General features: G+C 34.1%; 1 protein-coding gene and 1 pseudogene across 2 annotated transcripts; both read right to left on the bottom strand.

The window, feature by feature from the left end:
• Positions 1-3,146: 3,146 nt before the first annotated feature.
• Positions 3,147-7,163, bottom strand: LOC143546759 (uncharacterized). Its single transcript, XM_077038349.1, has 13 exons — positions 5,711-7,163; positions 5,413-5,625; positions 5,266-5,334; positions 5,074-5,162; positions 4,838-4,925; positions 4,638-4,760; positions 4,341-4,535; positions 4,154-4,233; positions 4,017-4,083; positions 3,793-3,891; positions 3,623-3,728; positions 3,416-3,503; positions 3,147-3,334 (listed from the first exon to the last, which is right to left on the bottom strand). The coding sequence occupies exons 1-13, from the start codon at positions 6,731-6,733 to the stop codon at positions 3,157-3,159; spliced, it is 2,418 nt and encodes an 805-aa protein (XP_076894464.1). The 5' UTR covers positions 6,734-7,163; the 3' UTR covers positions 3,147-3,156.
• Positions 7,164-20,111: 12,948 nt separating this feature from the next.
• LOC143546746 (uncharacterized) lies at positions 20,112-21,825 on the bottom strand (annotated as a pseudogene). Its single transcript, XR_013137643.1, has 4 exons — positions 21,782-21,825; positions 21,594-21,693; positions 20,522-20,892; positions 20,112-20,446 (listed from the first exon to the last, which is right to left on the bottom strand). The product of XR_013137643.1 is annotated as an uncharacterized LOC143546746 (transcript).
• Between the last annotated feature and the right edge of the window lie 384 nt (positions 21,826-22,209).

Raw genomic sequence — 22,209 nt, 5'->3', positions numbered from 1 at the left:
GTTAACTACACTTTTGATCCTTATGGTTTGACCTGTTTAATCCTTTCGGTAAAAAATCCTTTTACATATCATTGCGTGAGGTATAAATTATATAACGCTTTCAGTCTCTTGTGCTCATTTTTTCTATTAAATAGAAGGATAATCCAGTCATTTCTTCGATGCATATCGCTCATTTTACGTCATTGGAGTGATCGTAAGAAATATGGCCCCCTTTGAAGTGAAATTTTGTAAGGGAGACAGCACGTTACATGTCGTCAAGGGGTCCTGTCTAACTATCATGATTCACGTAAGGCATGGGTTGCCTCTTCTAATTATTGATTGACCATAAACTCATAAAGACAGATGTTGCTTTTCCTAATTTTGAAGGTGAACACGTATATTGAGAATTGAAATGTTGCCATTTTAGCTTACATTTTTTGTTATATATTTAAATATCATCTTTAATATGTGACAAGGATTTTTACCTCATGTTTTGTAGCGGATAGCGTTCGATCAACTCATTTTATTGGAAATCAGAAATGCAAACCGTTTTGACCTAGATGGACTGATTCGATCCTCCAAAACATTTTATCCATTTGTAATAGGTACTAAACCTGCGTGCTGTGACGATAGCATTAAACCGTACAAAAATATTTTATGGGTGTGAATCTTTATCTAATAAATCAAAAAGTTCAATAAGAACAAGATTGCAATTTATATATATCTAAACATACCAAAAGCTTTTTTAAATATACTGAATCATCATAATATTTAACTATTTAAGTTGAAATGACATAACTCTTCATGTAACGATGTGCCAACAGTTGGTTATAGCTATCATTAGTTATTGACCGGTTACCGTTAGTAGAAACTTCGCTAGTAGAAAAACCCTAGGCTGCTATTGACGATTGGCAGAAGTTGCTATTTTTTTACACTTACTTTTAGTGTTGGCAAAAGTTGCTACCAGTTATTCAAGTTGTTGCTAATGCCTAATCATGAGCCATATAAAATAATAGTGACTTAGAGTTAAGGATCATAATACTATTGAGAACAATAGTATAAATCATATATAAAAAGATTTTTATTCCTAAATAGTTAAGGTTTCTAGTTTTATGATTAATAAGGTGTAGATTTATAAGTAGGTCTTAGCAAAAACCAGTTAAACAAATTCCCATTCCACCATGAACTCCCTAGAAAGTTCATGAAGTTATTGTTACCCATTTTAAACATTCTATCGGAAGAAACAGTACACAAATATAAAGTATATCTTGTTAATAGTAGTGAACGAACCTAAAGGACATTGTTAGGTAATCATGAACCACTAAGTGAAAGAGTTTTGGGGAGGAGTTGAAGCCATGGAGTACTTTAGATAGGCAAGTATATCTTTTTAAATTATGTTTTAGCTAATCGTAGTTAAGTTTCCCTAATTTTCATCAAAACACTTATCAAACGGATATTAGTTACTTTGCTAGAACTATAATAAAAGTTTGTTATTATTTCTTGATTTTTAACATTTTTTAAAAGAACTATTTTGTTCAACAGGACTTAATTTTTATATTAGTATACATAGAAAGTTATATTTACCTTTAGAAATATACCAAGTTGAAAATCACTAAGCAAAAGTGGCAACACAAAGTTTTAGATCGAGTTGTTGGAGAATATTATTTTTCTGAAAATAAAATCTATATTTCTATAGTTTATATATAGATAACAGGTTACATAAAGCTCTATATTATAAACCTTATTAAAACTTTAGGTTCAATAAATATACGGTCATTTTAACTCACATTATAAGCCAAGGTTCATGCATAAACAAAAACCTAACCTAGTCCTTAACATCTCTTTACTATTATTCCTAACCAAACCTATTCCCGGATGCTATTGGTCTAGTACTGTCGTCCTCCTAACAAACTTCACATGTCTTGGTCACCTTATCTACCCTATACATGAATTATGCCTCTTTCACTTTTGATACTTGTCATATCAACCAAAATCTAGTACACAGGCAACAAGACACATAACTTAAAAGCCTCAAGAGAAATAAATCACTACTAGGGTGTGCGTCAGCTGATTGGAACTGGATCGAAGTAAGCCATACCGAACCAGATATTTTTAAAAATCAAATCCAAAAACTGGACTGATATAAGATGGCTTGGTCTTGGTCTTTTCGGGTTGGGTCAATCTCATGTTATTCGGTTTTTACCTAGACTAAACCAAACCCGAATTTACCCCCTAGAACTAAGAACCAAACCGAATATGCTTAATTGGTCTTGTATCATCTGGGTTACCAGGTCATACCTCAAACCTACTCGGCATGGTTTTTCAAAGACATTAATAGAAACTAATGAAATTAAAGAGTATTTAATACTATACAATAATGTTAAATATATCTAGCCTAATAGCCATGAGTACATCATCATGTATAATCTTAACGTTTGATAGCAATACACAAAAACGTACCAGAAATAAATACTACAAACTCACTTCAATAGATAATGTTCATGATCATCCACAAGTGTGATTCCCTTTCCATATGATTATCTAAGTATGAAATTTTGAAACTAATGGGAAATTATGAACATTAAGCATAAGAAAACATGGATGGAGCGTAGAGCCACATATATAAAGGCATATAATACGATACACATATACACAAGTATTTAATAATATAACACAATAGAGTTTCAAGGGGCTTATCATTTGTACTATAGTTGGATGTAAAAGCTTACGCGAGTAATTCATATATCTAACACACCAAAAATGATTGATTTTTATATATTTCTGTTCCTGCTTCCGGCATGTAGCTATTTATTTATCAAAAATTACATTTAAATATTATAATAATATAGCTCTTGTAACACAAGGACAAGCCAAGTTGCATAAAAACTACTTTTTCCCCTTGAAATCATGTTTCTTCCTAGTACGAAACTTTTGGTGCAGATAAGGGGCATTTATGACCTTATAGTCCCACTAGAAACTTTCCCAACAAATAGGGGCACTCTTAAGTATGATGCATGTGTAAATGAGAAAAGTTAAGTCCAACTATGCAACCCACTTGTAAATACTAAATAGCAATTAGTTTTAAGCATATTTTTATTGCAGACAGCCTGCTTTATGCAATACATGAGACTCATATTTAATAAAATAATAATTTATACAATACATTTAACACACTTACTATTTATTAAGAATGATTTTATCTTGATGCCTCACCAACTGTGATATGCATCTACATAACCGCAAAATCCTTGAAAACCCCACTCTGAGATCTTCAACCGCTTTTGAAATCTCAGCTGAGAGTTTTTCTTGGGATGAATTAATCTCGCATGCAACAATCTCTGATGGGTAGATACCCCTGTTTGAATAATAAGTTAGAATAAGGAAAAAATAAATACATAGTTTAGTGTTCAAATAATATATATGAAATGCAAGGCACCTTTTAAGACATGAAGTGTTTAGAGTTACTGTTGACTTTTTTCGGCTGCTTGAATCAAAGAAATAGAGCTCCAAATTGAGGCGTTCATCTGCAAGTCAACAAATGTTGTAAAACTAAGAACCCTTTTTTGTATGAGGCAATGAATGTCATATGATGAAATCTTGCTTAAATCAATAAAGTTTAATCTCATTCTTAATCATATATTACCTGAGGATGTGTGAAATCTTGCATAAATCAGATTCTTTAGCTCTAATCTTGCAAGTTGAATCTCCTCCATCACATCCACCAAATTTCCCAAAAGAGAAGTAGTCATCTATAAAAGAAATAATTTTAAAAAAATTACTTTGAACTTTGCATATTCTAGTTAAAATGCTTACTTGTGTTTCATGTGCCAAATTTGTACTGGCATGCTTCTGTAATAATGCAGCATCAAAGACAAACCCGAACGCCGTTGAAGCATCCATATCTTTGAAATACTACAACGCAACAAGGTCGTTTGTGAACAACATATAGGTTAATCAAATCATATGAAAAATTATAAACATAAATATATATATATATATATATATATATATATATATATATATATATAAGATTTTACCTTTTGTATATTTCTTTGATTCAATGTATTAGAAACGGAATAACATGGACCAGCAGTAACCGTTATCCTGTTATCAGCAACAAATGAAATTTAACATCATGATAACAATAAAATAAAATTGTGTTCTTACGAAGTACCTTTGAGACAATAGGTCAAGGTAGTTAAGAACAACATCATGATGGTCTTTGTTATTCTTCAGTCCGTCTATAGTCCAAAGCTGTAATAAAAATAAGAAATTGAAAACAAAAACATCATCAGAATAAAAATATCATGTTATAATCTTACATGATAAAATAAGGTAGTAAGTCAAGTAAATACAGAAACCTGCATATCCTTTCGTATAATCTGACAACGTGCTTTTTTCGTCAAATAATTATTAGCAAATGCAATAGTATCAGCAGGATTGAGATCTTCTTTTATCTTACACGATATGTGTAAAGATTTTGTCAAGTTGGAAATTCTTCTATTAATATCTTCGCTCTCCTGCATCATGGAAGTCACTTTGTCGTCTGTGCGGCACTGTAAAAGTCGACACATTAAAAAAACCAACCTAGCCTTTGTTTAAAGTTAGCGATCACAATATAAGGCTGACTAAAAACAGATTTAAAAAGGTTTAGTTACCACTTGAGTCTCCATAATCTTGTCTGATAAAGGCTGCTGACGAATAACTCGAACATCTAGTGGATGGTTCAACTTTAATGCTTCAGCCTCTTGAATTCCAGAGGCCAGTGATTGCATGTTTTTCTACAAATAAAACAGTTGAAAATAAAGAAAAAATGTTTGTTAAGAAAAATAGATGGGAAATTGGGAATATTCAGTACCAGTAACCTCTCTCGTTTCACATGCATTAGCTGCAACTGTGCTTGCTCATACACAAATTTGCACAATACCAATTTTATTTCTGCTGCTCTGCAAATTTTTTATAAACAATATTGGAATCAACACATAGAATGAAAAAATCTTTGAATTGATTTGTAAATTACCTTTTATCTTGAATATTCCTACTGGGAACTATAATTAGATGTATATACGAATAGATGACCTCAAAATAAATTACCTTTTATCTTTAGATTGATATTCACTAGAAAGAAGCTGATATGTTTCTGATCTCTGTAGCTGCCCTAGAATATCAATCATCCGATCAATCTGCAAAAACAGCAACCAGCACAATATATTAAGAGACAGAAAGTTTGATACAGTTTGCTAGCCAATAGTTGTGGCAAAGGATATAAAAAATAAAAGACTATACCGCATGCAAGTTCATCTTATCAACTGAATGTGGAAGAAGTTTTGTATCTTTAAAGAATCTTGTATGAATCTGGATAACAGAGTGTCAGATAAACACTGATAATTAATGAACAATAACACAACAGAAATTAGCAGTTGGCAACCAAACCTGAGCCAAATGTTCCAAATTAGGACCACTGCTTGACGTTTCACTGGCATTTGGGACTTCAAGATCAGAGTTTGAACACCTTTTGATTTTAGCAATTTTGTCGGTAGTTTCATGTTCAGCTTTTCTTTTACGCTCAGCTGGGCTGACATCAGACCGTACGTTTTCTGCAATCAAAGAATCAACCTTTTCGTTGTTCAACTGATCTGCCAAATTCTGAAGGAAATGTAACACAAGAGTCAAATTATATTCAGTAAATATACTAAGCTTTTAGCGAAAAAAAAGAAAGTAGAATACTGACCTTATGACAAGATTTTTCATCCATCTTGCCATTTATTACAAGAGAAGCATTCATTTGTCCCATAGAAATATCACTTTCTTTTAAAACTAATTTTATGTTATCATGTTGTATATCTTTTGATAAGTTTGTTAAGTCCTCCTTTGTTCCTGAATTGTTGTGCACATCACTGTCCTGTATCATTTCTTCTATGTTGGAACTGGCAACATTTAATGGGCTAGAACTTTCTCTTCCCTCATGAGTTATGGTCTTATTATTATCCATTTTTGTAGGTGTGCCTTCTTTTTCCAACAAAGTACCCATCTTAGAGAGACCAACTAAAGATCTAGAGCTTGAGTCTTCAAGTTTAGCAATCAAAGCGGTAGAAAAGAGAGAAGCTTCTAGACTTCTAAGTTTAGACATGCTTTTTTGTAGAGAAGAAACACTAACTCTTTGAATAAAACTTGTTTGATTATTGGAAGGAGTCACGGTTCCTGGAGACTTAAATGAGCCAACACCATTTAAAAGCATGTGATTTGGCGTACCGGTTAAATGGGATATTAACCCTACCGAAGGAGAACTAAATTCCTTTTCTATTACACCATTAAATTGATGAGCCATATTAGTATGATTAGGAGTCGGTGGTTTAGAAGCCCCGGTGAGAAGGGGCTTAGATCCATTAACTGCTACAACAAGCATTTCATTATGTTTAACAGAAACATCTTCATTATGCTCCTCATGATTCATAAAGCCTGGCCTTCTATTATTTTGATTATAACTAAAATCCATAAAGTCAGACCCTTTTTCATTTTGGTCTTCTGCCGAGAGTGGATCCAAAACAGGAAATAAGCTCCCATAGTCATACTTATCATGATATGTTTCAACAAGACTCATATCATTTGATGGAGAACCTGCGCTAGTAGGACGAGAATCCACCTTATTTACTAGGGTCAGTTGCATGTGGCTTCTTGTATCTGAAGGAACAGAATTTGGAGTAGGGGTTTTCTCCACAAACGAATCCGATCTGGCAAGGCTTTGAAAATGCATTGAAAATGCAGTTGAATCCAATGTTTGATCATAGTTATCATTATCATCTGAACCAGCAGAGTCTAGAAAATCTCTCCTAATAAATCTTGTTGATACAGGACCGAAAAAATTATCTTCTGCAATATGGGTGATATAGTTGAAAAATAACAGTTAGCAAAATTCTAAATTTGTGAATTAAAAAATAATATACAAAGCAGCATGTAGGGATGCAAACGAGCAGAGCTGCTCGCAAGCTACTCGAGATCGGGTCGATAAGAAGTTCAAAACAAACCGAGCCTTATCGAGCTCGAGCCTCGAATAAACCTCGTTTAGTTGTCGAGCCTGAACTCGTTTATTTCCATGATCTTAGTTCGTTATTTTCCTAGTTAGTGGGGTTATTAGTTTTTTTTGTTACGTAATTTCTGTTTGTTTAGCTCTGGTAATTGTAAGCCTATAAGAGCATTCCCAGCCCATTCCCTACCGTATATCCATATATATCATATAAATGACACTAAAAATCACTGCATTTTCTCTCTCATATTTAATTAAATAATACATTTAATACCTTTATCACTATATTTTCTCTCTCTTCTACTCACAATCACTTTCAAAAAATATTAAAAAATTATACGGTTTGTACAGCGAATCCCCAAATTTAACTTTCCCATATAACATTTTATCTCTCCTCTACTTACAACCACTCATAACCATTCCATATAATTTACAAATCTCCCTCACATTTTAGGGAACGGATTGAGAATGCTCTAAAAAGTTTGTTTATGTGTTGAATGAAATAGGCAGAAAATTAATGGAACAACTAGTCTTCTTCTTCATCTATGTTCTTGGAGGTTAACCCTCTCTACAGGTCTCTAATCTAATTATTCTTGGAGCTTGATCCACTCAACGCATCCCTATCAACGAGCCTTGCGTATTTTTAAGTTTACACTCTTTTAGACTACTATAGTACTATGTATTAATTTCACACTTCACAGTCGAGCTCAAGCCAAGCTTTGGCTCGTTTAAGGTACAAAGGGTGCAAACAAGCCGAGCCAAGCCCGAGCTCATCTCATTTAACTTATGCAGAGCTCGAGATCGAGCTCGACTCATTTTGATCTCTATTTCTAAAGCTCAAGCTCGTCTCGTGAGTAGTTTTTCAGACTCGAGCTCGACTCGTTTAATATTTGTTAATTAATTTTTATATATTTATAGTTATTTACATGTATTTTTTTCAATTATAATTTTATATATAACATATTAGTTATTTTTATTAAACATATATATATATATAGGGGAAGGTTAACGTACAAATGAAATTAGCGTGCTAAACGTGAGAATCAAATAGAGTAATTATATATACAAGTAGAGTAATTATGTAATTACATCATAGAGTAATTACATAATTACTCTATAATGTAATTACATTATTACTCTACTTGTATATATAATTACTCTACTTGATTCTCACATTTAGCACGTTAATTTCATTTGTATTTGATACAAACCCTATATATATAATTATATCATATAAATTATTTTAATGATAGGCTCGCGATCCGGCTCGAGCTAGATCAGTGAAGCTTAGGCTCGGGCTCATTTATTAAACGAACTTACTTTTAGGCTCGGGCTCAGCCTCGTTTAAGCTCGGATCGACCAAGCCTATCAACGAGCCAATCTCGAGTAGCTTGCGAGCAGCTCGGATCGTTTACACCCCTTAGGTACTGCACACAACCTTGAGCCAAGTTTAGGCTCGTTAAGATTTTCTCAAAATATATAAAAATAACTAAACATGTATATGAATTAATAAATAAAACATAAACGAGCTAAGCTCGAGCTCTTGTAAGTCAAAACTGTTAGCAATAATAATATCCCTCCAAAAACATAATGCATTCTCCTCCTTTGTCGGAGAATAGTTATTTAATTTTTAATTGAAAATAGTTTTCAACAAGACGTTGAAATCTAATGAAAGTGGTGAGAGAGTCGAATTTGTGCTTTAACGGATAAATCCAAATATATTTAGAAAAAGATCTACAAATATAATATAGTATTTAAAGCCATCAAAAATTGTTATGGGAGATGTCCAAACATTTGAAAGAATCAATTGTAATGGTTGGGTAGAAGAAAGAGATGAAACATGGAATGGAAGCTTGTGACTTTTATTAATGCAACAAGCATTGCAATTATTTTTTGAGTTTTTAATAGAAGGAATAATGGAAGCTAGAAATTGTAAAACTTGAGAATGTGGATGTCCAAGGCGATAATGCCATGAAATGGACTTATTTTGTTGGATATGAAAAACAAATGGTGGTGATATAGAACGAAGTTCATAGATACCACGAGTGGCCGTTCCCTGAAGTAAAATTTGATTGAAGTGGGAGTCCTTGTGATAGAACCCAAAAATTGAAATATTTATTTTATTGAAATAAAAAGATAGTCGGCCAAGTCGAGAGGGGCTAGTCTCCGATTTAACCAATTCGAGATGGTAAGTCTTCAATTACAAGATGAACTTGATAATCAAAATAAGCAAGACATAGAAACTAGAACAAAGATGGAATACTTAAAACAAAATTTGGTAGTTAATGCCTCCTAGCATTCAGCCTTTGACAATCAATGGTCAACAGTCAACTTGCCACTAATTCAGCCCTAAACTTTTGCTCCTGGTTGACTAGATTAAAGTAACGGACCCGAGACCCTGTGGACCCATATGGGTCGACCCACTGATAAGATGGAGTCGTATCACCTTGATAAGAAAGTTGGAAGAAAAAAATTGAAATAATATGTTATTATCAATACATAATTGTGAAATAGAGATAATGTTTTTGGATATAGAAGAAACGCAAAGGACAGAAGTATTATGAAAATTAATCCTTAAAGAACCAACATGAGTGATAGTTAGTGAAGAACCATCGCCGATGACAAGTTCATCGGTACCGTTGTAAGGTGTATGAAGTGAGAGTGTGTTTAGGTCGTTAGTGATGTGATGAGACGCACCACTATCAAAAAGCCAAGTAGGGTTGGATGAACTTGTTGAAGCTTCCATCAGGTGAGCTTGTGGTTTTGTTGATCCATGTCGTGGAAATGGTGGGAGTGTAACTTGAGGGAATCGTTTCTTGAATACATAACATGATGTCAAGGAGTGTCCTTGTTTGAAACAAAATTGGCACTTCTCTAAAAAAAGACAAGCAGGTGCTGGGTTTATGTTGTGCCATTGTTTTGGGGAGTTTTGGGTGTAAGTTGCAAAAGAAGAATGTGTACTCATGTATGTGGGAAGATGAGAGGGGAAGGTGAGGGGAAGGTGAGAGATGGTGGACGAGTCACTGTTGTTTTGTGTTGGCATTTTGTAGGTGTGTTGTGGTGGCTAGAAAATTAGAACGGGCCAGGGATATTATTATGCTGCTGGAATTAGAAGTGGAGAAAGGAAGGCCTGGCTGATACCATATGAAAAGATCAGCCAAAGATGATTTTGATATTAACAATCAAAGGGTATAAATACAAGAAAATGAAATCAGTTACAAGCTACAATTCAGCTACATTAAAGATTGAATAAACCTATTCAAAACTATTCAAAAATAGAATCATAAGTTACAGATTGTGGATTTGAAATAATTTGAATTATTTCTTTGGAGGGATGTTATTATTATTGCTAATAAAACAACCCGGGCTCGGCTCGTTTGTACCCCTAGCAGCATGACAGCATCCAATCCAATTATTGTGCAGTGTTTGCATAATTTATATTATAAGCATTAACATTAATTAAACAACCAAGTTCAAACAATATTACTAGAATCAGAAACACTTGCCATCATTAGAGGCAGCAGAGATTGTGCTACCGGCCGAAGACGGAGACGCGGCGACGCGAAAAAACGGTCGATTCGGTCCGAACTCATTCGCATCGTCATCGTCATCATCGGTAGCCGAAAACTGCTTGGAGTCACTATCCTTTTCACCAAACCCTAGGTCCTGAAATGGTGAATTATGTGGCTTAGGTACCTGAGGTGTTTCCAGCTCTTCATCACGGTGAAATATATGAACGAAAGTATTCTCCGCAAAGCTCACGCGCCGAGATCGTTTCTTATGAAACGCCGTTGTTTCGTCCTCCGTTTTGGTGTTGGAGTGGTCTTCCACGGCAGCCGGTGACGGCATCTGTGTAATTAGGTGGAGATGTGGCAGTTATTGATGGCAATTGGATGGATTTGAGGTAGAACTAATTGGGGATTGGAGATCTAGGGTTCAGTTTTGTGTGTGAGTGGAGTACTGGAGTGTTGAAAGGAAGAACGCTTTATAATTAGTGCGGGAAAAAACAAAGTTTGAAAAACGTGGAAAAACCGATGGCCCGACGGAAACATTTTTGGCAGCCTAGTACACATTTTGATTGATTATGGGTGTAAAAAACGGGTAGATTTGAATTGAGATTTTAAAGCTAAAGGGTCTTGAGCTCGATTAAAGATTTGGTATTAATAAAAGGTTATCCTCGTACTATAGGTGCGAGATAGCAAATAAATGAAAAGACCGATCAATGTATTGAAGTTGATCCTTTGAAAAGGTGAATACGCCCAACTTTATAAACTTATATTAAACGTGTCAAACAAATTGATTACATGATATTACGTATCTCTAAAACATTATAAACAAAAGTAATCGCTACCCCTCAGGTTGTCGTGTACGTTTGTTTGGATCCTTACACATGTGGTAAAAAGTCGGTGGGCACACCGCGCCACACCTGGTCATGAGCCTCCGCCACGATGGGCCGGACCTGAGTTACGTCCAAGTGAGGGTGATCATGTGTATACGTATGGTACCTAAGTAATGTCGAACGCTGCGGTGTTTGATAGGTTGTCTTGTGTATAACTTAAGTTTATAATTGTGTTTTGTTTTTAAAGCTTGATTATTCCTTAGCCACGATGGGTCGGACTTAAGTTATGTCTCGAGGGGTAATCAAGTAAAGAAAATATTTTATGCGTCAGCTTATTCACCAGCATGTGTTGCTAACGTTTTTTCTAAACATTTTGCAGGTAACCAAGATTAGGAGCTTAGAATGCTTGAAGTGCTTTGTTATCTGATGGCTCGGATATAATTTGTTTTGTTAAAATCTATAAAATATGTAATAATAATATAAAACAAGTAAATATTTCTTTTACAAACTTTGTCGAGAATTTTATACCTCGTCTTTTGGAAACCACTAAATATAATGTAATTATTATTATTATTATTTTCGTTGTAAACCTCTAATTTTTATTAAATTATAATTATGTTACCAACATACGTGTCATACGTCTAGGCCATGATTTGAGGTGTGATAGGACTGCACCAGAATATATGAATAGCATGAAAAGAAACCTTCATTTTAATACCAGAGCATCTTAGATTAGGGTCTGAAAAGAAACTTTACTTTAACAATGTAGTAAAAGTGAGTATAAAATATCGTAGTACTGAGTATGGGTATGTAGGTATGATATTGCTTTCGTTCCAGTTTGTTATTATTTATTTTTTCAAATATCTAATGAGCATGGTATTGTTACTGGTACAAGTAACAAATAAGGTAAATCGGCTCGGGTACCGGTACGTGACGGATACCAAACTGATTAAATTGGTACGGATATCAGTATGGTATCCACATTTAAACAATAATATCAATTATCAAAAATGCACCAAGTACCAAAATACTCATGTCCATACGCGTACCTGTAAGAACCAGATATCGAATTTCTTTATTTTGGACGATACTTATACCAAATATGCAGATACGATTACGGATTACATATATTAAGGGAAATAAAACTCATCCCTAAGAGCGCGCCATGGCTCACTCTCATGTTCTTTTAACTCATTGGTTAGGTTCCATGTCACCTAATAATAGGCTGAGCACGGTTCGGTTCGGTTTTTGGGTGAAACCGAAACCGAAAATTCGGTTTTTTTCATATATACAAACCGTTCGGTTTCGGTTTTTTCGGTTTTTCGGTTTTTGATTTTTCGGTTTCGGTTCGGTTATATTCGTTTTTTTTTTGTTTTGTTTTTTTTGTTATATTAATTGTTTTATGCGACTAGTTCCTATGTACAAAAATACATATTAACATTTACTATTAATTTCACAAACTCTAATTTCTCTTACAAATCTATTGAACAAACAAACTCCTAATTTGTTTCGGTTGTTGTCGCATATGGCTTAGTATAAATATATTTAACAATCATTTAAATTATTTATTTAATATTTAAAGTTAATCGGTTCGGTTCGGTTTTTTCGGTATTTTTGAAATGGGTAACCGAACCGAAACCGAAATTTCGGTTTTTCAGAAAAACAAAAAAAAAACCGTCGGTTAATGCTTCGGTTCGGTTTTTTCGGTTAATTCGGTTTCGGTTCGGTATTTTTGGTTTTCTGCTCACCCCTACCTAATAACTAACATTATATGCGTTTTGCTTCTTTGAGAATATTACCTCAAAGTCATCCACATGAGTATTAAGTTGGCCAATTTGACTAATGAAAATAAAGGACATAAATACCACAAACGTAACGTAAAAAAATTAACAAGGTAGTGAAATAGATGAAAATGACAATATTCAGAAATCATAAGGGTCCAACTGCAAAAGAAATAGTTTTTGTACCGTAATATACCAAACCTCAAGAATGAAAATGACAACTCATATTTTTTAATGGTACAAGTATAGAATATTTTTTAAAATAAGAATTTTTATCAAATAATTCATTGCATATGATTAGGTGGAAAATGAAGTGGTGAAAGTAAACATATAATGAAGAATTTATACTTCTAAATATAACTCAGATCAATGCCATCATGAATTAGTAAACGGTGGCTCATCATCGGTTAATAAATACAAGTTAGAGACTCTGCGCGTTGCGATAACTCAAACTTGTTCATAATGGAACTCTAACGCAATCGTTGGCTAGCTCGCCAAAAACCCCTTAAACTCGTGCGTTGCGGAGTGGACACAACGGAAACATTGTCGGTATAGGTTCGGTTCGTTACATTAAAAGTCTAAAATTTTTGTGGCCAAAATTAAAAGTCTAAAAAGTTTTATATTAAAAGTTTATGGTTCTAAGCTTGAAGTCTAATAGCTTTGTTGCCAAAGTTAAACTATGAAAATTCTTGATGTGTAAAAGTATAAAACTTTGGTGACCAAAGTTAATATGCTAAAATTTCATGTTAAATAGGATGTGTTAAACTTAAAACCTTTGGTGGCCAGACTTAAAAAACTAAAACTTTTAAGTTGTCATTTATAAATTTGATGGCCTAACTTAAAAAACTAAAACTTCTTAAGTTGTTATTTATAAATTTGGTGGTCTACTTGAAAAACTAAAAAAGAACGTGACTTAAAATTAAATGTTTAGTAAATAATTCATTGCATATTGGTGGGGGAAAAATTGAAGTGGTAAAAAGTAAACAACTTTTACATATTACTTTTGATCAATATGACATCATGGATTGCTTTGGGTCTTATATTAAAAATTTAAAACGGTGACTTATCATCGGTAAGTAGATACAAGTTTGAGAGACTATTAACTAATTTGATTAGAATAAAGCACTTCAATATAATTTCTAAACATGGTTGATAATAAAAACGAAAATGATCTAGCTAAGCAACACAAAAAACAAAGTCACCATCCAATGTTCGACCTATGTACTTTTAATTAGGTAAAGACAGACAACTGGAAACCAAAGTAACGTTAAGGTAACTACACAAAGGCTCTAAACAAGTATACACAAATATGTATTATGGAGATTGGTTTTTAATACTCGCAACTTTCACTCGTTGGTTAATATCACTCCCAACTTTCACTTTGTCTCCCGCCACTCCCAACTTTCACCCTATTTGTTTTTATCACTCTCTCGTTAACTGAAGGCTAACGCCGTTAGTGAAGACGCTGACGTTGCTTTTTTTAAATATTTTAATTGAGTCATATGACGTGTCATGCCTACTTGGAAATTACCTTGTTTTTTCTTTTTTTTTATCAATCAAACATCATTTAAAAAATGAAGAACATTAATATAATAATGACGTCATCAAAACAGAAGTAACGGAGGAGACGTACGGAGAAGAAAAGCCTAACGAAGAACATGATTCCGAAAACGACGCCGTTACAGAAACTGCAATTGAAGTGGCAATTAAGCAGGAGGTGAGGCAAATAGAAAGATTCTGGAGGACTAAATCTGAGAAATTAAAGCGCGGGATTTCGATTAAACCTCATTGTGAGTTGTAGCGGACGGTGACGGCGGAGAGAAGCAGTTTCTTAGTGAACTCCAGCGACGAGAGGTCAACGGAGACGGTGGAGGAGCTCAGTAACAAAGAGTTTAGATTGCCGTTGAGACTTTCATTTCGAAGCAGCAGAACTTCCTCAAGCAAGAGGCATGGAAGTTATTGGACCAGTTTTCATTTTAAATGATGTTTGATTGATAAAAAAGAGAATGGGATAGTGTTTTTAGTACTCCCAAATTTCACTAACTGGTTAATATTACTCTCAACTTTCGATTTGTTATATGTCACTCTCAACTTTCACTCTATTTGTTTTTGTCACTCTTTCGTTAAAAGATAACTAACGTCGTTAGTGGAGATGCTGACATGGCATATTTTTTGTTTCGTGGCAAGCTTATGTGTAATTCTTTTTAAATTTCTAAATTCCAAAAATCCAACTAGCCATATTCTACGGTTCTACCCCACTCTCACCCTAATAAACAACCACACCACCACCAGCTCTATGATTTGAACCACCGCCACCATCTAAACGACCTCCACCACCTCCACCTGAACCACCGCCACCATCTATTTATTTAGGAAAATTGGATTTTAATAATCCCAACTTAATGCAGTTGGCTGATAATAATCCCAACTTTAAAAGTAGCTGTCACTGGTCCCAACTTTCACACTATTTATTTTCATTGGACCTCCGTTAAAAAAAACTTAACGACGTTATGTTTTTTTCCAAATTTCAAACTGATATTTTAGGGCTTTTGATCGGAATGATAATACGAGTCGATTGATGTAAAACTTAACTTGAAACGACGCTTCAAACAGCTTGATTTTTGTTAATTAAAAGTTTAAACACCGAAATTGAAGCTTCCTTTAGTCGTTTGGACCACCGTTTGGAAGTAAGTTTTACATCAATCGACTCGTATTCTTCTTCCGATCAAAAGCCCTAAAATATCAGTTTGAAATTTGGAAAAAAACATAACGTCGTTAAGTTTTTTTTAACGAAGGTCCAATGAAAATAAACAGTGTGAAAGTTGGGACCAGTGACAGCTACTTTCAAAGTTGAGATTATTATTAGCCAACTGTATTAAGTTTGGGATTATTAAAATCCAATTTTTCATTTATTTATTTTCACCATCTCTCTTGATACACTATCTAGGTTGGAGGAAGTGTGTGTGTGTGTGTGTGTGTGTGTGGTGGGAGCAGGCAGTGAGATAGCCATGGAATAGGGTTTTAAGAAGAATAGGTTAGTCAGGTAAATCATCGTCATTGTCGACATCTACAAAGATTCGCAACCTGAACAGCCCCTTTTACCTTGTTGCTCTTTATATTTATTCTCCTTCCCCCTGTTTTTCCAAGCACCACATAATTTGTAGAGATTCTGATTTTTTTCTTCATTCAGGAAATTAGGGTTTGATTTGGGATTTGGGATTTGGGAAATTGGGGTTGTAATTGCTAGAGATGGTGGCTATGGTGAAGAAAGGTGGGTAATTGCGGTGGTAGTTGGAGATGCGAAATCAGGTCCAAGAACACTAGTTCAGGTGAGGTGATGCGATGGTGAATGGCCAGGAGTAAGTATGGAGATAACGTGGGAAAGGCGATTGCAGAATTTAGCCTTTTTGCACGAGTGTAGATGGTGGTGCTGCGACAATTGTTTTAATGTGGTGGTTGAAGGAAAGGGGTGGGTGGGTGGTGGGGGTGGAGATTGAGGTGTATAGGTGGGTGGTGGTGGTTATTAGGTCTTATGAATCTGGAAGAAGAAGAGGTGATGAAAAAAAAAGAAAAAAGAAATCCATGTTGGCGACTCAGTTAAGCCACGTAAGCTGACACATTAGCAGAGTAAAAGCCACGTCAGCGTCTCAGTTAACGTCGTTAGCCTAAACTTAAGGCGGGAGTGATAAAAACAAATAGGTTAAAAGTTGGGAGTAGTGGGAGACAAATTGAAAGTTGAGAGTGTTATCTACCAACGAGAGAAAGTTGAGAGTATTATAAACCAATACTCCAAAAGAAAAAAAGTGTAATTTCCAACTAGGCATGACACTTCATATGACTCAATTAATTTTTTTTTTTTAAAAAAACCACGTCGGCGTCTTCACTAACGGCGTTAGCCTTCAGTTAACGAAAGAGTGGCGGGAGACAAAGTGAAAGTTAGGAGTGATATTAATCAACGATTGAGAGTATTAAAAACCAATATTCCTATTTAATATTACAACTCGAATTAGGATATTATGGTTGAGTGGAAAATATAAATATTGTTCGTTTGTATACGTTAATGAAAATAGTCCTGTACTATCGATTACTTAAAACACCTGAATGTTTTGGTGATTATGGACTTAAAATTATGAACACCTTTCATACACATTTGGTGAACCATGATCAACAACTATGAGTGACATGGTGAAGTAGATTCACTATATTGTGCAAGTATTCATAAATGATTTGAGATTTACTTCCCTAACACAAGTGTTAAGACAAGTTTCCCACTAGAATATCATCCAAAATCTCGGTATTTACTTTATCCTTTATTATATTTGAGATTCATCTGAAATAATTAACCTGTCACTTAATATATATCCATTGATTGTCTTATAACTTAAAAAAATGGATAACTTTAATCCTCATGAAGGTTAACGATACAAAAGTTACTTAAAAGTCTTTCAACAAATAACCAATCATATATACCATGTGGCAATACCCGCATATAATAGTCATGTTGTGCTAGTTTAAGTTTACCATCACAACTGGCATACGACAATACTAAATAACCTCATAGTCTCTCACAAAGTTTATGCTCGCTGTCTACACACCAATAACAAAGTTTGGACGAGAACGTTGAAGGGGCCAGACTCAAAATGTATTTAAAAAATTCATAAATGAGGGTGGGGGGTGGGGGGACTCAAATTTTCAATCGAAAACGGGTAAATTTACACAACGTATAAAACTTTCGAGCGAATAACAGGTAAATTTCTATTGTTGCGGGGGGGGGGGGGGGGGGGGGGCCTTCGGCCCTTACTAAGCTACACACAATCATGACCTCTACCACGCATGAATTGACAAAGTTGCATGATTATGTAGTGTACTCTTTTATATTAACATGTTTAGTTGTGTCTTATACAGATGCTTAATTACGAGCCCTAGCTAGTTAGTGGTAAAATAGTGACACTCCACGTTGATAGTCTAGATTCTAGAACATGATATACACATTAGTCTAGCTAGAATACTATCAAATTGTAGCCATAACTAATTTTGGGAAGGTGCTTTGTAATAATTTAAATTATACCTTAAGCAACTTTCAAACCATTTTTTGTTGTATTAAACCTTTATGGATCCGCTCGTTTGGCACATTATTTTAATCTGACTTAAATTATTTCAAATAAATTGTTATTGGCACCAACATTACTACTAGGGCTAGTGGTATCGCTCTAGATCGATAGGAATCCATCAATCATGCACTTGACATATCATTTTTATTTATCAGCTATATTGAATTAATCATGAAACTCCCCTTTAGTATCGGCGCTTATCTTTCAGTTATCATAGACTATTTTTTTATTATTTTAAATAAAATACAAAGTGTACTTTTTAAACAAAATTAAAAATATAACTTTCATTACAAATAAAAAAAAAAAAATAATTCAAACTTAAGTCTTCTTGAAAAATTACATATTAAATGTCGGAGTCAACCTCAAACCACTTTCTCTCGAGCCGGAACCATCTGTTCTCGAACAGTCTCCTAGTGATCTCTTTGCTTCCACCAACATTGTTTTTTTTTTTTTTTTTTTTTGAGAATCCATAGAGGTATTTATGCATTGTGATTGTAAAATATTAGTAGAAAAATATACGGTTTTTTTTTAATTAAGTTGGTATAAAAAGCTGGATATTTAAAATGTTCAATATCTTTAATTACCATTGGCTTATTTACACAATTAGTCACAAAATTTATATCATGTATTTATTTTATAAAAACCTATGACATTCGGGGCGTTACATTTCAAAATAATTTTAGTTGTTTTCTATCTGAGCATTCGATTTCCTACCGCCCGACTGTATGGGAGTATTATAGAATATATTTATGTTAAGCCCACGAGCCAAGTTAGATCTTAGGGTTCCTACTTTATCTCCAATATATACCGGGCAGCCCTCTATTGTATTATAAATTCAATGATATTATTCTAGTCTCTTAAATTAATATTACTAACAGTATTTGCATGTTTTGTTTGTTGAATGTCAGGATGTCAGGTTGTTGCATTTTGTTGTTGGTATCATTCACACTGTTTGCACATTTTGTTTGTTGATGTGCGATTACATTTTGCTGTTACCAAAATATTATCGTATTAATTTTTATGACTTCCACTATTTTCAACCCAATTGACACGCTCTATCAATAAACGTATATATAAAAAATTTGGTTTGCGAAAAAACAAGTGATGATCCATATGAGCATATATTCGGCATAGGTGAAGGGTGTCCGCCCTGTCTAGCATTTCAATTATATTAAGAACCAATACTCTCTTAGCTAACCATTTAAATTGGCCAGGAACAACCTTGTAACACATACTACACTTAAAGTTTTGTAAAAACTCAAGTTCCCAAATCTGATAATGTTTCTTAGGTGCAAATAATTTGGTTCCAATGGAAATTAGCCCTTAAATTTGATAGAGCACATGAAAGGTTTGTTGTATATGTTATCCCAGTGTGGCTACAGGCTACAGCCTCTAGTACACAACACTTCCTATTTTGGCACGTGTACATATTCAGGGTTCATTGAGCTCATGTAAGAACCTTAAGCCACAGATGCAACTACACCACAACGGTTAAATAAATGTTGAACAGTTTCCACTTGTCTTGAACACAACAGGCACGTTATGAACCGAACATCCAACCCTTTATTAGGTAACCTATTCAAAACTCATAAGTAGACTCCAAACAAAGATATTCACCTTTTTTTTTGGGAACACTGGGCCTTTTAAAATTGAAAATAAGAGTATTAAGACTGCTGGTTGATTAGTAAATTTTTAACAATATCCTTTTTATTTAGTTAAAATTTATGTTAAAAAGTTGGTTCAAACTTTCTTTTTTCTTCATATAACCAATGGGTTCAATCGTTAAAAAAAGTTTGGTTTGATCCAAATGATCAGGCTATACATTTTATATGAAATGTGAAAATGAATGGTGGCGGTCAAACCCGACACCATTGACGTAGCTCCAACAAAGTATGCATCGTTTAAGTTCGGTTGTTAAGTACATGGTACATTTGGCATTAATGCTTGCAGAATTCTAGTGATCACTAACGTCAAAAGCGTGCACCTCGTGTCTGGTTTTTCAATTATGATTACAATAGTACAGAAAACATATATGGACTGCACCAGACCATCTGATCAGTGTGTGAAATAAAACCTTACTCTAGCCATACAGAGCGCGCCATGGCTCACTCTCATGTTCTTTTAACACGTTGGTTGGATTCCATGTCACCTTATCTTTCACAAACTGTAAAGATGTCGCACTAGCCAACGATTTTCCTATCTCACATATTATCTACAAAAAGAAAACCAAAGGTCAAAACATATATAACTAGCATTCTATACGTTTCGACTTATTTAAAAATAGTACCTCAAAGTCATCCACACGAGTTTTAAGCTGACTGCTTTGACCGATGAGAATAAACGAAGCGGTCTTCAAAACACGGACCAACTGAAGAGCACAAGACAAAGGTTCATGATGAATCTGCATTGATGAGGGTGCTTTTACATGTCTGCTAGCCAATGCTTGCATTGTATCAGTTTGTGCACCGATTTGGATGCCATAAATATGTTCGTCGGGTGATTTTTTTCTCTCCAGTTTAAGCTTTGAAGAGTCTACAAGAAATGGAAGGATTAATGAAGGATGGTTGATGTGTCTTCTCCGGCTAACGATGATAATACTTCATTGATGGCACATGCCAATATTGGAGGCTCGTACTTTTGCAGAACCAGGATAGATACCTGCTCAAAGGTTACATAACATAATACTCATAGTTATAATCCCTAATCTGGTGTAAACAATAAATTATCCTTAGCAAAATCTAACTGATATGAGCACAATATGCATCCTCAATGTCGTAAGACAATTATTAACCACACATAGGGTTGTAAACGAACTGTTTGGTGGGAAGTTTGTTTATGTTCATTTGTTTAATAGTCTAACAAACGAACGGACAAGAAAAAGGAATTTCGTTTAATTAACTAAAATGAATGAATACCAAAATAATCCAGGTTCGTTCAATTGTGTCCGTGAACGTTTGATAATGTGTTCGTTTATGTTTGTTCATTAGAGGTTTTTATAACTTTTTAACGACTTTTCTAATCTTATCATATAGATTTAAGCAAAACTATTTACTATAATACAAAAACATATACAAGTATTATGTGATAATTTACAAGTAAAACTAACATATGCACATGAATCTTTAAAATAAACATAAGCACAAACTTCATAGCCGGATAGTTAGCCAAATCAAACAAAAATTTGTTCGTGTACATTTGTGAACCGATCACGAACAAGTTCATTTCCTTAACGAACGAACAAATCTAACTGGTATGAGGTCAGCATTCATATCCAATTATTAATTGTGGTTGTAGCCCTAATTAAGAACAGAAATTGAATGTAATTACACAAATTCAGGATATGAACTGAGTAAACATACTTGCTTAACTCCACTGGAATCGACAAAGTGAGTGACGTGTCCGGATGCGTTGGTATTATTAATTCCGTACCGATCTAGTGGCAGATCGAATGACTCTTTTCTGACAAATTTACAAGTAACCAAAGGATAATATTATTAGATGACGTAAGTGGATAATTACGCAGAGAGAAAAGATGTAGAGAACTAACGATATTTTGAAGGTAGAGTTAGGGTCTGGTTGAAGGCCGTCGGTCGAGGATGAATATTACCGTCGCTGCTGTCTTCATTTCTTTTCCTTCCGGTTGCTTGGAAGTTGAAATATATACACACAAAAATCTATTTCTATGTAAAAAACAAAAACAAAAAGAAAATAACAAAAAAAAGCCAAAAACACCCTAAAAACCAGCCAACAACAGGTTATGTAAAACCCAATTACCTAACTAATAGACTTAATGAAATAAAATAACAGTACCATATGCCAAACGACTTCATAACTGGAAGTTAAAAGAATTAATTATTTTTATAAAGATTTAGATTATAGAGGTTTTGTTACAAAAAATAAAGAATAATATAAAGAAAAAAACTTGTTAATATATTGGAATAAGAAAAAATTCATTCATTTTATTAAAACTAATGT

The sequence above is a fragment of the Bidens hawaiensis genome, unplaced genomic scaffold (assembly GCF_021521415.1).
Source record: "Bidens hawaiensis isolate Kalapana, Puna unplaced genomic scaffold, B.hawaiensis_p1.1 tig00014463_1, whole genome shotgun sequence".
NCBI lineage: Eukaryota > Viridiplantae > Streptophyta > Magnoliopsida > Asterales > Asteraceae > Bidens > Bidens hawaiensis.
The sequence above is the reverse complement of the archived record's forward strand: the minus strand, read 5'-3'. Positions and strand labels throughout refer to the sequence as shown.

Excerpts from the sequence above, each read along its gene's own strand:
- LOC143546759 (XM_077038349.1), bottom strand. The coding sequence starts at position 6,733 with ATGCATTTTCAAAGCCTTGCCAGATCGGATTCGTTTGTGGAGAAAACC. Across the intron at positions 5,335-5,412 it reads ATTTGGAACATTTGGCTCAG|ATTCATACAAGATTCTTTAA; the intron begins GTTTGGTTGCCA and ends TCTGTTATCCAG. Across the intron at positions 4,234-4,340 it reads TTATACGAAAGGATATGCAG|CTTTGGACTATAGACGGACT; the intron begins GTTTCTGTATTT and ends TTTTTATTACAG.